At 35.4% G+C, this 23,627-nt stretch overlaps 1 protein-coding gene across 7 annotated transcripts in view; it reads left to right on the top strand.

Moving 5' to 3' along the window:
* Positions 1-23,627, top strand: part of zip (myosin heavy chain 10) — a 33,879-nt gene that overhangs the window by 5,556 nt on the left and 4,696 nt on the right. For 4 of the 7 annotated variants that reach the window (XM_066402252.1, XM_066402256.1, XM_066402254.1 and 1 more), the window contains exons 2-8: positions 15,792-15,948; positions 16,250-16,374; positions 17,032-17,046; positions 18,386-18,409; positions 19,011-19,103; positions 20,082-20,244; positions 20,358-23,619. In XM_066402252.1, coding sequence (XP_066258349.1) covers positions 15,792-15,948; positions 16,250-16,374; positions 17,032-17,046; positions 18,386-18,409; positions 19,011-19,103; positions 20,082-20,244; positions 20,358-23,619 — 3,839 coding nt within the window. The remainder of the gene's footprint in view (positions 1-15,791; positions 15,949-16,249; positions 16,375-17,031; positions 17,047-18,385; positions 18,410-19,010; positions 19,104-20,081; positions 20,245-20,357; positions 23,620-23,627) is intronic. The other 3 variants (XM_066402253.1, XM_066402258.1, XM_066402255.1) reach the window with 1 other exon arrangement.

Below are 23,627 nucleotides of genomic sequence, written 5' to 3'. Positions count from 1 at the left end.
AGCATATTTCTAAGTAATTTCTTAATCCATCACATCCTAAAGTGAATCCAGAGAACATGTTTTTGTGGATGTTCCTTATACCTTACCTCATTATTTTGGCCATATGGGCTCTCGTACACTAATTGTGAGTCAATAATAAAAACTGTGTCAATCTTACGAAGGCCAGTGTCCGCTGTCAGGATTGCGCAAGCAATTTTTTCGTCTTGAAATACCGACATGTTGTTATTGGCGAATTATTTATTTATCGAAGATATGCGTATCTTGATCGGTTTCGGGTTTGTTTGCAGTATTTAAAAAAAAAAAAAATTTCTATTAACATGCCACCGCTTGCTCTTTGTTATGCAACCTTCAATTGCTATGTTTTGCCACTTAGCCACTTAAATGATTTTTCCTAATTGATTGGCCGATTTTATGTTTCGAGACATTAATACGTGTTTAACTTTAAGCCACAAGAATTTTCCTATCAGATAACGTTCTTTGGATATAATAATGGTTGACTATGGAACTCGATAATACTCAAGTTTCAGCGTAGGTTTCTTGGCAATTTAGAATAATTAGAAACTTTCGCATTTAAGGCATCGTAGACAATTTGATATTGTCGCTATAAATCTTTTCATAAAAGGAATCATACGGGGAGAATAATAGCTAGGTTGGTACATTAGGCAGAATGTCAGATGCAGATGGTGGGTTGCATAAAGTTATTGTTCGTACTGGTTTTATTAAAGCTTGTGACGCAATTAAGCTTTGACGATATTAATGTAAATTTATGGATAATGCATTAGGGGGAGGGTTTTTGACCTGATACACTTATCACGTTATTATTGATCTATATTATCCAGTCTATTACCGACGTAAAACTGTTACTTATCAGAATTTGCTGATAGTGGCAATAAATCACTGTGCTGAACTAATTAGATATTGCACTGATGGTCTTATATAACGTTTGCCAGTATAGCGTTTTGGTAGGATTTAGTGTCAATAGATCAAAGTAGATGGAAGTTAAACTTGTCAGATTTGATGTATCAACTTTTAAAAAGAGGAAAATTCGAAATGTTTTGGATTTCTGGACCCTAATCAAATTTACCCTTTCTAAATTTCTTTTCCCAAAATTTGACTTTTGGTTAAAGTTTTTAACAGGTTGTCGTCTGAGCTTCTGAAAATAAAAGTATTGCTTGTTTCATTGCGTATTTTTAGAGCGCGCTTTTAACTTCACTGAAAACGAATTTATTCTTATGTTTCTTGGCAGAGTTTCAATTATTATTTGTACCTATTTCATTATCCATAATATCCAACGGAAGTTTATAATTGAAAATTGTTCGACATATCAATTAGTTCAATTTTGTTTGACTGTAAAAATTCTTGTAGTTCTCATAAGGAATAGAGAATAGACATTGAAACAATGAAAGATATTCAACCTAAGTTCCCAATTCCAAACCCATAAGTAATTCGTAATTGCCTCATCAACGTTATTTATTATCAGTTTACTAACTCGTAGGTCTTAGCATATGTTTATCATTATCAGTGTACACCAACTGACATCTGGCAAAGACCTAATTTATTGATCTAGCATTAAATTATTTAAAATGCAATAACGATAATCGATTTCAATTGATCAGGTTTATTTTTCTTACTTGAGTTTACGTTGTTAGAAATGAACATGTAGTTAGTTGTGCAAGTATTAAAGGGGAAATAAGCATCGAAGTTGTTCTGGATTACACATTACCAACTGTAAAATATGATTCAGCAACGTATGGAATAATACTATCAGCGAAAACATTAGCAGCCTTTGTTTAAAGTCAAAAAAAATGTTTTCTTAATCAGCACGTAGATGCGTCACAGTACATATGACATACTTTTACCCCAATATGTCCATGCACTAATATAAAATTCATTTGAATAGTCACCTGGAATCACTTACAATGTACAATTTGATTAGCAATTTTCTTTCCCAATTTCCAGACATTTTATCAGTAATTCAATTGAGTGACACACGTACCATATATACGTCTTAGAAACCCAAAGCAAATATGAAAATATGTTCTCGGTCGAGACCATTACTCATATTTCTGGTTTTACCATTTTTATTTAGTCTGACCTGAGGTTCAGTCGTTTCAAGAATGTTTCAAAGATAATGGCCCGGATAAGGATGAGAATAATATGGGTGATGAGTCATTTCCGAGGTATGAATCCAACTTACCGGTCTGATTACTTTTCCAAATTATTTTTCTAATTAAGAATGGCTTATCTGTGTTGTTGAAGATTTTGTTAAAATTAGCCACTTACGCTTGAATATTATAACAATTGAAATATTATATTACCAAATATACTACGTGACAAAGAAAGGTAAACACCCATTAAAAACCATTTTATTTTGATAATTTTTTGCATGTTGACTTATCTTAAAAAAAGAAAGAAATGATCAAAATTTCAAGTTTATCTGTTCATTTTTTTTTTAGTTTCCATGGGTCGTTCCTTAAAAAAATAAAATGTTGTTTAAACATTTTTGTTCACATTTGCATCGCAACTTTTGTGAAGTGTGTTGCAATCGGTCATAATTTTTACTCATTATGCCTAGAGTGCGTAGAATTGAACAGATCCTTAGAGCTTAGTGACTTTGAGAGGGGGCGGATTGTTGGGTTGCGCGAAGCAGGTCTGTCGGTCAGAGAAGTGTCTAGAAGAACTAACGGACCCTTAGGAACCATAGTGCGGTATTACCAGGCGTGGACTCAGGAAGGCCGTGGGCACAGAGCCAGAGGCACTGGGCGACTCAGAGGAACCACAGAACACGAAGATCGTCGATTGCGACTTTTGGCTCTTAGAGACCGATTTAGCAGCAGTCGAGCTATTGCAAATCAGTGGTTTGAAGAACATGGGAATAGGGTTGGTATGCGTACAGTATATCGCCGAATACGAAGTTTTGGCCTTTTGTCCTATCGTCCGCATTGGGTGCTGCCTCTCACTCGCGAACATCGATCTAACCGCTTACAATGGTGTAGAGAGAGGATTCAGTGGGACCAAGAATGGACTGAGGTGATCTTTAGTGATGAATCTCGCTTCTGTCTGGGGATGAACGACAGACGGGCAAGGGTGAGAAGGCGACGGGGTGAAAGGCGAGATCCACAATTTGACAGAGAGCGTCATGTCCATCGTACTGTAGGCGTTATGGTATGGGGTGCTATCGCATATGGTAGCAGGTCACCCCTAGTTTTCATTAGAGGCAACATGTCTGCCCAACGCTATATCCAAAAAGTGTTGGAGCCATATGTGATTCCATATTTTCGAACTATCTCGAACGCTATTTTCCAGCAAGACAATGCTAGACTTCATGTTGCTAGGCAAACAATAACGTTCATGGATCAACATCAAATCAACCGTTTACCCTGGCCACCTCGATCGCCGGATCTGTCTCCTATTGAACATGTCTGGGACATGATTGGCCGCAGACTGTTGAATTTACAGCACCCTCTACAGACTTTAGCAGCCCTTACTCATGAAGTTCAGATTGCCTGGAGGAATGAGATACCTCAAGAAGACATTGACAATCTTATTAGATCCGAGCCCAGGCGTATCAATGAGTGTATAAGGAACCGTGGATGCTCAACACACTATTGAAAAAAAAAAGAAGTTCTTTCTCTGATCTTGCTGAAAATGTAATCATTGAATAAGTATGTGGTACTGAACACGTACAAAAAAAATTATCGAAATAAAATTATCTTTAATGGGTGTTTACCTTTCTTTGTCACGCAGTATAAATTTCCATTAAAATATCAACATATATTTCATGAGTTTCTATAGACTTTTCTTATTTAGAAAATTTCCGGTTTAGTCCATGAAATGCCATTATTTGGCAAAGTAAAATTGTAGCAAAATGTAAAAAAATAATTAATACGCCTTTAAATTACTGCAGCACATTCAGATAACAATCGAATTTTATTGTTTGATAGCAGATAACAACAAAATTGTTTCCATGAAACAAACATTTCTATTTATCTTTGCAAATTTATACCTTAATATACAGGGTGTCCTGAAGTTAAGGCACCATACTTAAACAGCGTAAATTACCTCCAAAAATAACATCAAAACCTTATATAAACATATATCGAAAAACGCTTTTTAACGATCCTATCGCTCTTTAAAGACATAACTCTGATGATGGTTATTTTGACATATTTCCAAAACGGTGCAAGATAACTTTATGAAATTTGGTATGATTTTATACCTTTTAAACCTTAATTGACTGATGTGGCTGAATGGAAAATATTTCGTTAGAGGCGTGCCGCACGGGGGGTGTCAGAGTTAAAAAATGCTACGTTTTTTTATGTGCCCGGTTTTTTAACTGCTGATACAAAATTATGAAACCACATATGTGTCCAGAAAAAAAGGTACTCTTGGTTCACATTGATAGAACGCTCCATTTTCCAATAAAATTAATTTGAACATTACATTGCATGACAAATACAAATGATGCTTAAAACGATAATTTTTAACCATATCAAAACTATTAAACAATAATAAAAAAAACAACAAGGAAATTTAAATGACACATTTTTAGAGTAAGTTTTCAAATACGTTACCGTTTTGTTGGATATACAGTCTAGATCGTATTTTTATGCTCTGGGGGGCACGAAGAATTTGAAACGGATTTTCTTTTTTGAATGGTAACTTATTTGAAAACTTACTCTAAAAATGTGTCATTTAAATTTCTCGTTGTTTTTTTTATTATTGTTTAATAGTTTTGATATGGTTAAAAATTATCGTTTTAAGCATCATTTATATTTGTCATGCAATGTAATGTTCAAATTAATTTTATTCGAAAATGGAACGTTCTATCAATGTGAACCAAGAGTACCTTTTTTTCTGGGCACATATGTGGTTTCATAATTTTGCATCAGCAGCTAAAAAACCGGGCACATAAAAAAAATGTAGCATTTTTTAACTCCGACGCCCCCCGTGCGGCACGCCTCTGACGAAATATTTTCCATTCAGCCACATCAGTCAATTAAGATTTAAAAGGTATAAAATCATACCAAATTTCATAAAGTTATCTTGCACCGTTTTGGAAATATATCAAAATAACCATCATCAGAGTTGTCTTTAAAGAGCCATAGATTGTTAAAAAAGCGTTTGTCGATATATGTTTATATAAGGTTTTGGTGTTATTTTTGGACGTAATTTACGCTGTTTAAGTATGGTGCCTTAATTTTGAGACACCCTGTAGACACATAATACTTGGCACAACCCAAATATGAGTGAATAGGTATGAATGTTATATAGAGCTTTCAAACGACTGTCATTTCTTTAAAATATAAATTCGAAGATGCAATTTTTCATTTTCCATATCACAGGTGGTACATAACATGGAATATGCACATATGTGAGAATCCATACCTTAATCGATCAACTATAGTACTAACGTTCAGTTTTCAAGAATGTTTGCGAGCAGGTGAAATAATTTATTTAAAACACCGTAGAATATCGCCCCTTTGTATGTTATTACAGCAATTGTATTGACATCTGCCTTTAATTTCAAATGGAAAGCATTAAACGTGAACCACACACACCTTGGTTTAAGCAATTTTTATGAAGTCCCTTATATTAATCCTATTATTACTCTTTTTATAGGTCCGACTTCCTTTTCGGTCCCACCGAAAGCAGGACTTGAATATCAAGTAAAAGTCTTCTTTTTTTCTCTCTTTGGTAGCATTGACTATTGTTTGCAGCCCATAAAAATTCTGCTAAAATTTATGCGTCAATAGTCCACACACTTTTTATAAGAAGGAAATCAAATAGATCATGATTCTCAGTCTCATTCAGCTAATCACAGCAGGTCTTAGCTTTGCAGGTGCATTGCAGATATGAAACAAAAAATTGTTATTTTATTTAAAGAAATTTTGCGGATTTCGTAATAATTTCTATTCGTTTAATTCTATTTTCTGCTAAGTTAACGCTACTAATCACATTTCCGAAAATGTCAGACGTTAAGTTAGAAGAAACAGAAAAAAACCTCTCTAGAAAATGAATAAATTTAAATGCCTAAATACGACTATCTAAAAGAAACAATAACTGGGATGATTTTGCAATGTTTTTTTGGGCTTAAAAGCTTTAAGAACGAATCAAGAGCACCAAATATATTTTCAAAAAATTTAAATAGCGAAAAATCAAACTAAAAGTTTAAACATATGTATCTTTGAATTTAATTCGAAATAGTTCCTTTAGATTTTCTTAAATTTGTATGGGCCCGAAATTCGAAGCACCCTAAACAGGCTGAAGCTTCGAGATGAAAATGTGTAACCTCTGAATTGTATTTTCTTATTCTATTTCCTAATACTACTTATAAAATGTTATTTACTTTCAACAGTGTGTGCATGGTAATGTTGTGACTTACGCATTAAACACTGTTAGCCCACTTAACTGGTTATTAATTTATTGCTCTGTCGATCAAGTCATTGGTGTGTAGCAATATTTTTATATGAACTAGAATTAGCAATTAGTAAGCTTCAGTCTTACTTAACTTAAGGTTGTGTCAACTCAATCAGTTCTCATTAAGAAATTCCGATTGTTCAGGAGGCTCAGTAATGGGCAAACAAATCCTTGCAATTTAAATGGAATGTCACCAATTTAAAAATTATTTTGGCCTATTTGACTGTTAGGACACGCCTCTGTTTCCTGCAAAATTCAATACTAAATAAATCTTTACTAGTGTCCATGTATGTGCGCATTTTCTTTCCAGGGTGAGGTTCTTGTCATTGTTAATTATGATGTCGTGGGTGAAGCTCATTTACGAATAAGTCTTGTTATGTGTTGTGCGGAGACTGCGCTACTGCTAATTTGCAATATTTATGTCTATTGTTGCTTGGTAATTTATTTTCTTGCAATTATGCGCGTATAATGTGATAATAATCACCATTCGGTATAGATCAAATGCTGCAAGCCCACTTAGTAATTAACTGATTAAGAGAGACCATATGTAGGCCTTCGATCAGGTTGTTTAGGTCCTAATGTATTTATGCTACAAAATATGTATGCTGTAAGGGTTATTATTTATATATTATACCAAGCAAATATGATTGAAGGAATTTCGTAATAATAACTCAACTTCTCAGGAGTCTATTACTTACAGTGGCTTTGTGGTTTATGAAGCGTGTTCTCGGGTGTTTAATTTCTTACGAGGACAAAAACTAGTTTACTGCTATACAAAACGTCGAATTGTGCAGGAATTATATCTTTTACCTCTTAAAACCACACATGAGAAGGTGAATGAGTCATTGGAGAAATTTAAAGAGAAACCCTTTAGTTGAATCCATTTAGTGTTAGTCACTAATGACTTGCCGGAGGGGCCCAAAAGTAATTTTTAATTAAGAATCCTGGGGTGTGTCAATCATTTTGCTGGTCAAAAAGGGTAATTTTGCATAGAAATGTGTGACATTTTTTCAATATTTTTTATATTTCAGCTTTTAACCCAGTACTTATAACAGAAGCTTCCTCCCTATGCTTTACGGATACTGTGCACTCATGGAAAAATCTTTGTTCATCTTATCTGGGAACATATTTCTTTGATATTGCAAAAGCAATACGCACGTAATGCCAAAGTTTAACAATAAGACTCTTTTGTAGACTGAAGAACTGTTAGAAGGCACGGAAATGAGTGTAACCCCACTGTCGACCACCCCACTGTGGTGATCGACTTTATACCCCTCGTGAGGCTAAATTAACTAATGCGTCAGATAAATTGAAATCTGTGTTGACGGTAATGATTGATTGAATCGTGGTACAAGATTTCTGCCCATATAAAGTGAAAATTATATGCACCGTGACAAATGGACCATTCTCTTTTTGGAGCCTACAAAGATTAATTGCATTTCGTTCGACATTGCATCAACTCGTTTCAAAGACACAAAAGGAAATTGTAGGACATATGTTTACTCTATAAGCATTCACACTTTACACTCGACGAGCTGAGACTTAAACAAACTGGAATTTTTACGAACGTGACGGTTAAACTAACGAGATCGGTACTGTGTGTGGCAAAAAGTCGATATAATGATTAGATAACATCCGATTGGTGAAATCATTGCAGTTCACAGTCGCCCGCCCTTCTTCTGCTTTAAGGTTTTATGTTCAATAAATACAGTTTTTATTTACTTGTTTTAGCTTTAATGGCGAGTAAGAGTTATTCTAGGTAGACCAATAAGTTGAATTTATGGAGTAGTTACTGCTCAATGAATGAATATAAATGATTGCGTTGAAACATTGGAACTACGTTGAAGTTATCTTCCTTTCTCCTCCTCACCCACAGTCCCAGCAACTTTTCTCTGTCTTGGAGAGCCGCATCAAGCACATACCTTCAAACTCAGTTGCACCAATTAGATGTCGCGCTAATCATAGAATAAATAGGTGCATTCCATTATGCCATGAATCTCTTACGCAAATCGCTTTGATGTCTGCGAAAACCGACTGTTTAGAATCTTGTTGACACCAATGACCCCCTTTATGCAGCGGCTTGTAAGAAGTATACTTGCCGCAATGTCAATAATCAATTATATTCTTTTTAATTCGAAGCAGAGCTAAATTGTTTGGTGACAATCAATATTAAGCTTAATAGAATGAACGAACATTAACATAACATGTTTGATTATCTAGTTTAAATTATCGTTTATTAGGTCTTTCAAGGATCAGTAGGTCAATGAAGTTTGTTTAAACATATTTGTATTAAATAATTAATTCCTGCAAGTTAGACTGGGATTCTTTGTGCAACAACTCTACAATGTCCAACGCGTTGTTTTGCACAAAGCTCGATTCTTAGGCCCCTTATACCATGTAGAATCCGCAACATAATCGAGAGACAATGTGACAGGAAAGCCCTGGCCCACAATGTGACAGGAAGGCCCTGGCCTGCTGACCGGCACTTTCCATATATGGAGAACAGCGCGCCTCCAGGCGGTCCCCTATTAAATTAAAGAGACACGTAATATGCACATAAAAAGTACGGCGGCTCACTATGAAGGTGAGTCAGTACGGTATCACATCATACTGAAGACTTCTTGCAAGTTTCGGGCCAGGAGCCACTTTATGTAATCTCATCCATGTTGTGAAACTATAAATTAAATGGTTGAACTACCATATGAAAGAAAATGCCATGCAATTAGCGGCGGCTTGTCTTAAATTAAAGGCGTGATTTGAATGGAGACTTTGGAATTAGGCGGAGACTTTGAAACCAATCAAACAAATTCCGTTCGAATAATAAAAATCATTTTATTGGCCATAAAATCTATCCCCAAACAAGCTAATCAATGAGGCAATGAATTTATCGATAACTATTTGTTGCAGCTTCACTATGGGCGAATAGCACAATACTCATGTGCGTAGATTTACCAGAAAAACGGTCATAAAAACTGAGATCAGCATAAGGGGTAAATTTACCCTCGTCTCCACTCAGATTCTTCTTAATCGGCTGCAATTTCTAATTGTACCAATATGCACTTTATAATTTGGAATCTTATCCATAAAGATCTCAATGCATTGTTGATATAAAAGTAAAAAGAATATTATCACGTTCACTATAAACTCAAAGGACGTTCGGAAAACATCATGTGCCGACAATGTGATGATCATAGGAAAATTTCTTATTTAAGAGTACATAATTGTTGCCATATCTGAAATACTTGTGATGACCATTAGACACCCACTCTCAGATTCTGATCCCTATCGAATCTCAAGATTATGTAGAGAATGTTGAGAATATGTGAAGAATATGAAATAAAAAATTTCTTGTAATCGGTAATTACTGGAATTCACTAAATATAGCGTATCCGGAAATAACATTGAAATATTTTTGGAGGTGATCTAGAGATTAAAATAATAAAAAGAGTTCTTATTAACATGCCCAAAAAATGCTTCTTAAAGAGGCTAGTACCTCTTAAAATGGAAACTTTGAAAATGGTTTTTTCGCAATATTTTCAACATGATTCACGCTAAAATTATGAAATTCAGTATACTTTAATAATTGGAAGGGAAAAACTTTTTTTATGTTAATAATTGCAGTTTTTAATCAGAGGCATTACATACAGGGAGTTTCCTATGTAAATGTTGCCCTAAGTTTTTGTTTGCGACATTTCTTAATTTTCGAAATCAAATTATTGAATCACAAATATTTTTAAGTAAAAATGGACTTCTATGAATCGATGCAAGATTACATGGACATCGAAATTTATGAAGAAAGGAATTAGAGGATGCATTGAGATGAACGGAGGCCATTTTCAATATTTGTTATAAATAAGTGATAAATCCTTAATAATATTAGTCTTTGTAAGATGTCGGCTTTAGAAAATAACACGATTATATAGTTTTATATGGTCTATCATCTGCTAAGACCACTCGGAAAGCAAGCCCAAGACGCACTACTATACCATTTTCTATCATCCCTATATGTAAAACATACGACCCCACTAAGGGGACATTAAACCCGTCAACATCACCTTAAATCTCATAAATAGTGTCTATCCTCCATTTTAAACCTAAATATAATAAATCTAAAGCTTTATCTTAGTTATAATATTGATTGAGTTTTTGCCGACTTTAATAGCTTTAGTGTCCATAACTCAACAGTATTGTTATTGCTGGCTAATAAAAAAATATTTCTATTACAAAGATGCCTACTATGTTTATTAAGATGCATTTCGATATCTATGTAATTATGCATCAGTTCATAAACGCCCATTTTTCTGAAAAACGGTCTATTCTAATAAAATGAAATAGGAGGATCTTTTTTTACTTAAAAATATTTGCAATTCAGTAATTTGATTTCAAAAAGTAAGAAATATCACAAACAAAAAAGTCCGGGCAACATTTACGTAGGAGATCCCCTATATATGACGATGATATAAAATCTGCAATTATTAATGCAAAAAATATTCTCATTCCAACTTATTAAAGTATATCGAATTTCATATTTTTAACGCAAACCCTTTCGAAAATGTTGCGAAAAAACACCTTCAGAGTTCCCTCTTTAAGGGGTTCTAGCCCCTTTAAAAAGCTATTTTTGCGGTATGTTTATAAGAACTTTTTTACTATTTTAATTTTCTGAATCACCTCCCAAAATAATTCAACGTCATTTCTGGAAACCCTATATTGAACATGTTGTGAAATTACGCTGTAATGTACAAAAAAATTCCTGAAGGTGATGAAAATGATGAAACATGACACAGATCAATGCCCTATACTCAGTTACAGTTGGGTGACTCTGTTTCAACACAATTATAAAATTCATATTTACGTGCCATTTTTAAATGTTTAATATTCCTATGATGATAGACTAGTAAATTTTGTGCGCGCTTACGCCATGCACTAAGTTTTTATGAAGAATTATTTGGAATGGCCAGTTTCGAAGGATGCCCAACAGCAGAAATGGTCAAACAAAATCTACTAATTCTAGTTATGCTGTTCTGTATGACGATCGTAGAAGATGTAGGATATTGAAAAACCAGCGGTAACTCCAAAGCAAGCAAATTTCATTTTTGAAATGTTCAAAACATGTATTGCATGGTATGTACAGAGTGGCCCATTAGTGTATGGACGGTAAATAACTTAAAAACTATTAGAAATAGAGAAAAACTTTTTCCACAAAAATTATTTAGTTTTTAGAGATGCACAGTCGGAAAATATTAGTAAGTATACAGTATCGTCCCAAAACGTGTGATATATCAAACATATAATTTTTTTAATGAAAAACCCTATATATTTTTGTATTTTTAAATTCGATTACAACGCTATAGCTTTCAGATTTTCATAATTGAGATCGCCAATTTTAAGTTCTAGGTCCATAAATGCCAATACACTATTTTAGCAGGCCGATCATGAAGTATTTTAATTGGACACGCCTAACAAAGAAATAGTGCCATATCACCAATAGAGATTAACCGTAATGTCCTTAATGGATCTTTAACTACTGGAAACTAAACTTCAAGTCTCGTTATCGTTTATCTGGGCTGTCTGCAGGTACAGCAGAATATCTTTGTATTATGTATTTTGCCTAATGAAACATATTCATTTCGGAAACAATGGTGGTAACGGTACAGTAACGAAAATTACGTGTTTTTTGGTCCTAGCCAAAGGCGATTTTAGACTCAAAATTTCAAAAAAAGCAACCTCCTTGGGATTTGAAATTATGTAGAACCATGAAGTTTATGGTGAACCGTAAGCGTAGGACGTTGATTAAGCCAGTTGCTATTCACCATCAAATATCTGAGTGACAACAAATGAAAGATGAATTTATCTAAGACATGCCTTTGATATTTCACCACCTACTTGAGTTTTTAAAACTATCTTTGTTGCTTAATTGCGCTCTGTGTTAATTCTCATTACTCTTTACTACTAAACACTACCTACAAAGTAGGCATACTCACATCTTTCTATCCTCAGCATTATGAATAAATCTCAGAGAACATGTCAAATATACAATTAAAGTTGTCGATGTTGGATAACGCACAATTACCAGCGTTCAGTTTAAGTCGATTTTCCCTACTAAGGATATGTTTGTTTACCTTTAGTTCAGATTGTGTATAAGAGTAGACTCTAATGCCATATATAGGGCCAGATAAGGCTTTCATGTGTGGTATATTGCGCAAAAACACAGCTCGGTCGCGATTTAAGTTTCACGCAGATTTCGTTGGGGTCCATTCTCCATATGTCAATATGTCTGTCGCCTGCGGGACTGGAAGTAGATTTATTATGATTTTTCGAATAACCATGACCAAAAACGGTGCGCTTTATTAGTCCAGTTTTGTATGCCGTCCAATGGTTTCACAAAATTAGATTTGTATGTAGGTTATGTGCGTTCAATTATAATCGAACTCCAAATTATTTTTCGCAATTGTGAAATTAACATCATAACATACGATTGAGCAAATGTCGTTCCGTATTAGGTAGCTGATTTCATAAAGGTTTTACGTTTTTGCTGGGCATGTCAGCGTGGAGTTTTCGCTTTTCTCCGCCAATTTGGCAAGAAAATTTAAAATACCTATTATTACATTCACCTAAAGTTCTATTTTTAGCTGGCTATAATTATTTAATTAAAGAATCGTTCTATAAATACCTACAACTGAATGTAAAAGTTTAAAATGGATCAAGGCTCTTTCCATTGGAATTGTTTTAAGCGAAATTTTTTCATTATCAATGTCATGTAAAGGTTTCTTTCGGTTGCATTACTCAGCTTTTCATTGTTTTAATCGCCAAATATTAACATATTCACCTTTAGAACTATAGAAGATAATGTTAAGTGTGTATTTTGTTTAAGCAAGTACTGGTTGGCTTTTCGCAAGTCGCAAACCTAGAGGCAGGCAATCCACAACAACTTCGTTGTGCTCTTTCATTACTTTATGACCTATTTGTAACGAACGTCGTTAATTGATCAGAAAACACACATATTTACGTGTCAAATAAGAGTCAACCCATTAACGAAGGTGTGTTACAGAATCCGGTTTGCCGATAAAGCCCTATAAACATACATTATTGGGAAATGTCACTTTTACGGTAGTGACGTTTCGGAAGAACTGTTTGGGTGAACACACCGTGTAATCTTCCGCTGAGACGGACAAAGGAAGGGTGAATTTTGCTCGAAATTCATTGACCTTGGAAGGCCGCCGACCTTATATGGGAAACCACAAACTGCACAACGCACCTTCCGTTGCGACCGTGAAGATGCAAATATAGTGTTGTTAATTAGACGTCTCTTTATATGGTTCAGAGGAATTAATTTATAAAGTTACATTTTAAATGCAATGTCGGTTTTTTTAATTTCATGTTTAGGCGGATGGAAAGTGGGTAATACATGCTATATGATAATTGGAGTATTGAATAACGAGCTAAGTTCAAGATCTTTTTTATTCCTCAAAGGAAGTAGCACATACATCATCTTTTCTGATTTGCCAACAATAATTATTAATTTTATCATTAACAACATCCTTTGGAGGACTTGACTCTCTGATTAAGCTAAAACAAATCGAATCTGAAAGGAGAAACGTTGGATAAGTAACTTGCTCTTAAGATCAAACCATTGTTCTTCGAATTCTTCCCTATTATGTCGTTAACAATTGGCTTTTTAGTTTCTATTTCCTTGTATTATGTTTCTAAATAAACTTACACCCGAGTTTACACCATATTAGTCTTTACCGTCACATGACTTCATGGTAGTTATTACAGAGGATATTACCAAAAGTTTTGTTGTGTATATCTGATCTGATTCCCATAATTTTTTTTTCAAATACATATTAACTTTGATATTAATGATAAGGTTCCACATCATTTTATGAAAATTGACATTAAACATTTTGAATTAGTAAGATTTAATACGGAATAATCAAAATAATTGGACAAAAAAGTATGACGGCTTCAGCTTATTTAGGAGGAAGATAGCTTTGGCCATAGACTCAGCTCACTTAGACATCCTTTTTTCACTTTCCATAAATTCAAACACAAAAACCAAATTTTACGCGTTTTTATCTGAATCCGTGCAACAAGAAAATTTTTAAGTTATAAACTTGTGTTTACATAGAAAGTTAGAAAACAATACATAATTAATATAAAGCTGTTAATTAATTGACATTTCTGTTGCCAATCCACCTTTAGTATTAACCACAGAAAAAGTCACAGAGGTTAAGATGTGGTTATCAAGATGGCCGTTATATATACATATATATGAAAAAATGAACTGACTGAATGTGGCCAGAAAATATTAGTTTTACATTCCTGTGCGTGAGTTGATGTAATTTAACTACCGATATTTAATGATAGACTGATGAGATGGAAAACATAATACGAGGTGGACCTTTAGGAGATAGTCCTCCAGTATCGTAAGGTACTTACGTATATATGTTTTGTAAATGTACCAATAACTTTTATATGGTTTAAAGAGTAGTTATTTGATAAAAATAATGTGAATCAGTTTAACATGTTATGTCATGAACTTGAATTGACCATGAACACTCATGCTTCATGATGAAAAAGTGAATATCCCCTCAGTTTAAGTCGGGAGAGCGTTATTGTTTATTTTTATCCAAATCCAAACTGATGAATTACACTTAACTTCATTAACCGTTTCGTTGTTTAGTTAACACTAAGAATGTACAGGTTCATGATTTGTTTTGATATTAACGCCATAATTATCATCTAGAACTCTTTAATATGAAGAGCCAACCCGTGAGAAATCATAAAGAGGGAAGAAAGCGTGCTGTCACCGTTATATAATCATTCGAATCTGTGTTAATTTGTGCTGGTGATTGATAATGAATAAAACAAAATATTAGAAGTTGCAATCGTTTTTTTCATCGACGAATTTTATTCGGTAAATACCTGCGTTGTCAGCTATGCATTTTGTACTTACCATAGCAGTACAAAATAATGTTATTAAAACCAAGAGTCGACCTCACCCACACTTTTCCGAACGGGTTTAAATTTCTTGGTTAAATTGCTATCTCCAACCTATAGCACTGTAAGCATGTAAATATTTACATAGATGCAATTATCAAATAACACGTGTGTTTACGTTTGATTGATGCAAAAAATACTATAATCCTGGATTACGATATTTTTGTAGGTTTTTGTGAGAAACCCCATTCAATTTAAAGATCAAATACTTTATTGCAACAAATTAATATGTAGTTGTTTGGTTAGCTGTTCTTCAAATTCCAATAATAGGCTTCCTCATGCTGCAGAACCCTATGGAGTTAGCCATAAAAATGCGTAAATTAACGCGTCACTGTAATATTGCCTTGTACTTATTATAAATCTATCTCTAGACGTATTCCGGACTCTTCTGCGTGGTGGTCAACCCTTACAAAAAGTTACCAATCTACACAGAGAAGATTATGGAGAGGTACAAAGGCATAAAAAGGCACGAAGTGCCACCTCATGTGTTTGCCATCACAGACACTGCCTATCGATCTATGTTACAAGGTGAGTTAACACTGCAATCTATCGCCGTTATCTGTTTGAATAGGAAAAGGGGATATCATAAAGTAACTTCAAAAGAAGTTATAATGTATATATTGGAAACGCATAAATTCCTGAAAATTCTACTGGATTTTTTCGTCATCTTATATGTATATATATTTAAAAAACATTCATACATAAAATATTTTCTGTAGAGTAGTGAAACCTTCAGATCCCTGCGACCAAAGCGATTATCTCATGAGCTGAAAAAATTCAATAGGTCCAATTTTTTTCATTTTGATTGCTAATCATTTGGAATTTTCAGAACGCGAAGATCAATCAATTCTATGTACCGGAGAGTCAGGAGCTGGTAAAACCGAAAACACGAAGAAAGTCATCCAGTATTTGGCTTATGTAGCCGCCTCCAAGTCACCGAAAGGAGCAGGAGCGGTACGTATATTTATAGGCACATTAATTTTCCATAATTTCTTTCTGCAGCCACACGTATATATATTTTTTTAATCAATATTAGTGATAATAATTATCGATTTCTGATAATTTTTACCCAAATAAAATTTTATTTCGAGCACTTCTATTTCACAACTTATTAAAATGTAAATCTGGATTGAACACACGATCCATCGTTTCTATTTATTATTGATTTCTCCCTATAATAGTAGTTAGTGTTTCTTCATTATTTAATGTATATCTTACTTCTTATTCTTGGTAAATCGGTTCTTTATTTGGGCATATAATATAAGAATAACAAGTTGTATGATTTAAATCAATTTCTTTAGCCTATATCTTGACACTTCAAACTGCAAATATGCGTAGACCTAATAGTGTAATTCTTATATGTAATAATTCCTTGGCTGGTTTTTTAGTTATCAAATGTTATTTTTGGCTCAGGCTGTGTCAAATAATGATTTATTATGATTTATTAGATTAGATGCATTAAAAACAAACTTATCAAGTCGATTTAATCCAGGTGCAATTTCCGACAATTTCCAATGTTTTAGCTAATTGCTAATTTTAAATTACGCCCTGTATATACAAAATCTTAATTGTGTTTTTTTATTATTTGCATGTTGCCTTGGGGATTTGCAGCAAAAAGACCTTATCGTAAGTAGTTACACAATACACGTTTTACTTCCATTAGTTAAGATGGGTCATAAAAAAAGATGCCACAAGTTTTAGGTAAATGTGTTAAGCCACCAAACCTTTATTCGACTAAGACATATTTGATTACCTAATTACTTACTTGACTTATTTCGTCTTGCAGTCTGATCAACTTTCACTGACATTTCTAATAGAACACTCTTAATGTCGTCTTTTAACTACTTTTGACAAAAAAGGCAAATCCCAGTTAAAATGAGCAAAAAAAGATAAAAGGAGGACGGCCAGTTAACCTATTATTCCGGCTATAGCATACATCTCGGTTTATAAATTACGTACAGACTGTAATCATCACCGGTTTAATTTATGTTATAATCACCTGATCATTTCACATTTTTTTCAAAGCCACATTACACCTCATAAAAAGTTTAATACAACATTGTAGAGTATTCACTTAATACTAAAACATTAGTACTTTCCACTAACACTGAGCATCCTTCCATTATTTCATGTAGTTATATGTTACCTAACAACCAATACTCTATCCAACCTAACCCCATTGCATAGTTTTTCAGTTTGTTGATCAATTAAAAAATATCATTAGGTAAGTATAGAGGTTTTCCTGTCCCTCATGGTACAGAATCTCTTACATCAACTCGAATAAAATGCACCTTCGGCAGGTCAATTTTGGATATGGTTTTGATTGACCATCGAAATTATAACGTAATAATCTCTTAACACTTTCGTGTTGCTACTTGCGCTTCCGTAGAGCTATATCGTAAAACTATCTTTACTTCAGAACTAACAGCAATAAAGTGATAATATACTTTCATCTATATTGATATCAAATCGTTTTCACGCTATTGTAAACTGCCATTTAACACGCCAGTGAAATAATCCATTACAGTTTTTTAATGTACGAGCCCATGCACTTAAATGCTCAACAGTTGCAGCCGACATTGGTGTCACCAACGTGGGCGTATAAGAATAGGTTTTAATCAAGGTTTTTGAACCACTATAATGACCATAAAAGCCGTTTGAAGGCTTCGTTTATTTATGCTATTGTTCAAAAACGAAGATAGTTGCTCTAGCATTGATTATTGATTATAGAAGTCCAGTTAAGGTGCTACCTTGTTAAAGGTGTTGCGTAACTTGCTCCAGAAATAATGGCCATAAATAGTAATATCAAAATTCTGACCATATTTGTGAGAGTTAAATGTTTGTTTAAATTCTAAAACTTGTTGCATCTCATAATATGTATAGATACTTAAAATTTTAGTAGTACGCTCTGAAATGCTTAAGTTAAGCTAGTTTCCCTTATTTTTACATGCAATCAAAAACAAAGGCGAGCCCATCCAGGGAATTTTCGGTACGTAGTTGTTGCAGTGAGCAATGGAGTTGAAGCTATAAATCTCCTAATCTTCGTCGCATTGCTTATGATATGTTAGCAGAGTTAACGAACTTTATAGTAGTACTATCAAAAGCGATTATTTTACAAAACAGTTAAAAGTCGCCATGTCATGGTATTCTAACACCATAATAATAGAATTACTAGTTCATTAGTCACATTTTAAATATCATTGAACTTTAAAATTTTAATGAATTCTGTGCGTTAAAACAAATTATTTTTTCCCAGATGTGTGATAATGATTAAGGTAAAGTCAACAGGTTTTGCTAATGGAATTCATGCCAATAAACTAAACTGATATGTGGTTTTGTCATAATTCATTATGCCATGCGCTATAAACCGCCAATCAAGATTTTCATCTTCATGGTTTTAATGTGTGTCTTTTCATCTTTGGGGTGTACTAACTGGTGGTATATTTTAATGTTGCGTTTGTGAAGTAACCAGATTTGCAAATTCTGTTAATTTGTTTCTTGTAAATTCAGTTCTTTGTGCAAGAAACAGATTTGCAGAATTTTAGCCAATGGGCAGTACTGGCAAAATAAAACATTTTGACGTTTTACAGGGCGGTTTAGAGCAACAACTTCTTCAAGCTAATCCGATATTGGAAGCCTTCGGAAATGCCAAGACGATTAAAAATGACAATTCATCAAGATTCGTAAGTAGCTATTTTTGTAACGTCGGTATTTAAACTACTTGTAGATGTGTCTTAAAAATTCGTATAAAAATAGAGCATCCTTCAAATTTAAGAAATTATCCCCTAACCCTAATAATTATCACAGGAGATCACATTCCCAGCTTGAGACACGTTCCATGTTGTATCAGTGATCACAGAGTCTCGAATTAGGCGATATATTTTTGAGACGCCATTCTGCATTTGCATGATACCAAATTGCCGCCTTTTGAAGTAATTTGAGTGCTGAATCGTATCTCAAGAATCTGGAGCCAGGCGGTTGCCGGTTTCGTGTTTGTTAAATCTCATTAGACGAACGTAGACCTCGTATATGGCTTCTTTAGCTCCAAATATTATTCAGTACATGTTTTGAAATGTTTTTCTTGTTTTTTTCGTCTAATGAATCTTAAGGTTAGTGTCGTACTAAATAATTTTTATTTTACTCCTGTATACCCAGCAGAATTGAGGAACATCTTCCGTGAAGTAAAAAATAGGGACGCTTCGAAGCGCTTTAGGAAATTGTTAATAACAATTTATTCTGTTTTTATCATTTGTTGAATACATCATTGAAAAAACCAAGCGTCCGAGTAAATATTATTAAATAAAATTCATATAGTACAATAACTAAAGGTTTCTGCAGACTCGAAACCTGAAAACGTTACCGCTACATTAAAGATTCGGCGAATTCGTCAAGGTTGGGGTTTAGCGACGAAACCAAGAAGGAACTTACTCGAGTAAAATTAATGATAACTGAGGAAGCACGAAAAAAATGTGTACGAATTCTCTAATTTGCCACGCCTCGTGGAAAGCAATTGAATATTTTAGGTGTGAATGAAGCTTAATGCTTCAACCCCTTAAATTGTCCCACTTGGTAGGCATTCTTCATAGTGAACCTTGAACTCACAAATTATTTATTATAAAATGGATCTAATATTTGAGTTGAAAGACATACTTGTTTGGTAGGGTAAATTCATCAGAATCAATTTCGATGCTTCCGGATACATTGCTGGTGCCAACATAGAAACCTACCTATTAGAAAAGTCACGTGCCATAAGACAAGCAAAATCCGAGCGTACATTCCATATATTCTATCAGCTATTATCTGGTGCCTCAGCAGAACAGAAAAGTAAGTAAGCGGAATTGACATTTTCGTCGCAACATAAGATTTAGCCGTTAAGAAATGCTGTTTAATTAAGGCTATAATTAATTATTTGTTGCTATAAAAATTGTATTTTTCAGAGGAATTTATCCTCGAAGATTCCCGATCATACAACTTCCTCCGCGAAGACAATCACATCGTCCCTGGTGTCGACGATGCTGCTGAATTTCAGGCCACCGTGCAGAGTATGAACATAATGGGCATGACCTCCGAAGATTTCAGTGCCATTTTTAGAGTTGTGTCAGCTGTGATGCTTTTCGGAAAAATGCAGTTTAAGCAGGATCGCAATTCCGATCAGGCCACCCTTCCTGACAACACCGTAGCCCAAAAAATCGCCCATCTTTTGGGGCTGTCGGTTACGGACATGACTCGTGCCTTTTTGAAGCCTAGGATTAAAGTGGGCCGTGATTTCGTCACAAAGAGTCAGACCAAGGAGCAGGTGGAGTTTGCGGTAGAGGCCGTATCCAAAGCCTGTTACGAGAGAATGTTCAAGTGGCTGGTTAATCGTATTAACAGATCCTTGGGAAGAACTAAGAGACAAGGGGCTAGTTTCATAGGAATTCTTGATATTGCCGGTTTCGAAATTTTTGAGCTCAACTCGTTCGAGCAGCTGTGCATTAATTACACCAACGAGAAACTGCAACAGTTGTTTAATCACACTATGTTCATCTTGGAACAGGAAGAATACCAGCGTGAAGGTATTGAGTGGAAGTTCATCGACTTTGGTCTAGATTTACAGCCTACGATTGATCTCATTGACAAGCCAATGGGAATTATGGCCCTTTTGGATGAAGAATGTCTCTTTCCGAAGGCCACGGATAAGACCTTTGTAGAAAAATTGGTCACTGCCCACTCGCAACATCCTAAATTTAAAAAGAGTGACTTCCGTGGTATTGCAGACTTCTCGATTATACATTACGCCGGTAAGGTAGATTACTGCGGTAATCAGTGGCTTATGAAGAACATGGACCCTCAAAATGAGAACGTCGTGTCGCTTCTTCAGGCATCCCAAGATCCTTTCGTGATGCACATCTGGAAGGACGCCGAAACCTTGGGAAGGGCCAAAGGCATGTTCAGAACGGTGTCCTACTTGTACAAAGAGCAGCTTGCCAACTTAATGGTCACCTTGCGCAACACCAACCCTAACTTCGTGCGTTGCATCATACCAAACCACGAAAAACGAGCTGGAAAAATCGACGCCCCTCTTGTATTGGATCAGTTGAGGTGCAACGGAGTTCTAGAAGGAATTCGTATTTGTAGACAAGGCTTTCCCAACAGAATTCCCTTCCAGGAATTCAGACAACGTTACGAACTTCTCACTCCCAACGTAATCAATAAAGGATTCATGGACGGCAAAAAAGCTTGCGAGACTATGATCAAAAGCCTGGAACTCGACTCAAACTTGTATCGCATTGGTCAAAGCAAAATATTCTTCCGCGCTGGTGTATTAGCCCATTTGGAAGAGGAAAGAGACTACAAAATCACTGACCTTATCGTTAATTTCCAGGCATTCTGCAGAGGCTTCCTTTCGAGGAGGAACTACCAGAAGAGAGTGCAACAACTCAATGCTATTCGTATTATTCAGAGAAACTGCTCCGCCTATTTGAAATTGAGAAACTGGCAATGGTGGAGACTCTACACTAAAGTCAAACCTCTGCTTGAAGTCACCAAACAAGAGGAGAAACTAATGCAAAAAGAAGACGAGTTAAAGCAAGTGAAGGACAAGCTAGAGCACCACATTAAAGCCGCTAACGAATACGAGACCAAGTTCCAAAAGGCCCAAGAGGAGAAGGCTGTTTTGCAAGAACAATTGCAAGCTGAAGTTGAGTTGTGTGCCGAGGCCGAAGAGATGAGAGCTCGTCTTACCGCTCGAAAGCAAGAGCTGGAAGAAATTTTGCATGACCTTGAAGCCAGGATTGAAGAGGAGGAGGAAAGAACTAACACTTTAACTTTAGAGAAGAAAAAACTGCAGACTACAATCTCGGACTTGGAAGAGCAGCTGGAGGAAGAGGAAGCTGTCAGACAAAAGTTGCAGCTGGAAAAAGTGCAGTGCGACGGCAAAATTAAGAAGCTGGAGGAAGACTTGGCTCTCTCAGATGACACTAATCAAAAACTCGTAAAAGAGAAAAAGATACTCGAAGAGCGTAGCAATGATTTGAGTCAGGCCCTTGCGGAGGAAGAAGAAAAAGCTAAGCACCTGTCAAAATTGAAAACTAAGCATGAAGGCACTATAGCAGAGCTTGAGGAACGATTGCTCAAAGATCATCAACAAAGGCAAGAGTCTGATAGGACGAAGAGGAAGGTGGAAACTGAAGTGAATGATTTGAAGGAGCAATTACAAGAGAGGCGTACTCAAATCGAAGATTTGCAGCTTCAACTTGGCAAACGCGAAGAAGAACTGGCACAGGCCATGGTGAAAGTAGATGAAGAGGCAGCGCAGAAAGCGCAAGCTCAGAAAGCTCTTAGGGAAATCGAAAGCCAACTTACAGAACTTCAAGAGGACTTGGAGGCTGAAAAGGCAGCAAGAACCAAAGCTGAGAAAATGAAGCGCGACTTAAACGAAGAATTAGAGGCACTTAAAAACGAGCTTTTAGATTCTTTAGATACTACTGCAGCACAGCAGGAACTGCGCTCTAAAAGAGAACAAGAGTTGGCGACCCTCAAGAAAAACCTCGAAGAAGAAAGTTCCGCGCACGAGGCCACACAAGCCGAAATGAGGCACAAACATACTCAAGAGTTAACTGAACTTAATGAGCAAATGGAGAACATCAAGAAACAGAAGGCGGCATTTGAGAAAGCCAAACAAGCATTGGAGGCCGAAAACGCTGACTTGACTAGCGAGCTCAGGAATGTAGGAGCGAGTAGGCAAGAGGGCGAAAGAAGACGTAAACAGGCTGAAAACCAATTGGCCGAAGTTACTGCTAAGTTAGCCGAAATAGAACGAACTAGAGTGGAGCTTCAAGAAAAGACCGTTAAGCTACAACAAGAAGTCGAGAATATTGCTTCGCAGCTTGAACAAGCGGAATTGAAAGCTTCAGCTGCCATGAAGAGCCAGGCCACCATTGAGTCTCAGTTCACCGAAGCACAAGCAGCTCTAGAAGAGGAAACTAGACAGAAACTTGCGCTTAGTTCGAAATTACGCCAGCTTGAGTCAGACAAAGAAGCTTTACAAGAACAAATTGAGGAGGAGGAAGAAGGAAAGAAGAATCTGGAGAAACAGCTGACTGTTATTACCCTTCAGCTTGCTGAGGCCAAGAAAAAGGCCGAAGACGAGGCGGAACAAGCAGCTATTTTGGAAGAGAGCAAGAAGAAGCTTGCCAAGGATTTGGAACTTTTGCAAAGGTAAGAAT

This window comes from Euwallacea similis, chromosome 25, assembly GCF_039881205.1.
Source record: "Euwallacea similis isolate ESF13 chromosome 25, ESF131.1, whole genome shotgun sequence".
Classification (NCBI taxonomy): Eukaryota; Metazoa; Arthropoda; class Insecta; order Coleoptera; family Curculionidae; genus Euwallacea; species Euwallacea similis.
Note: the sequence above shows the minus strand (reverse complement) of the source record. Positions and strands in the feature narration are given on the sequence as shown.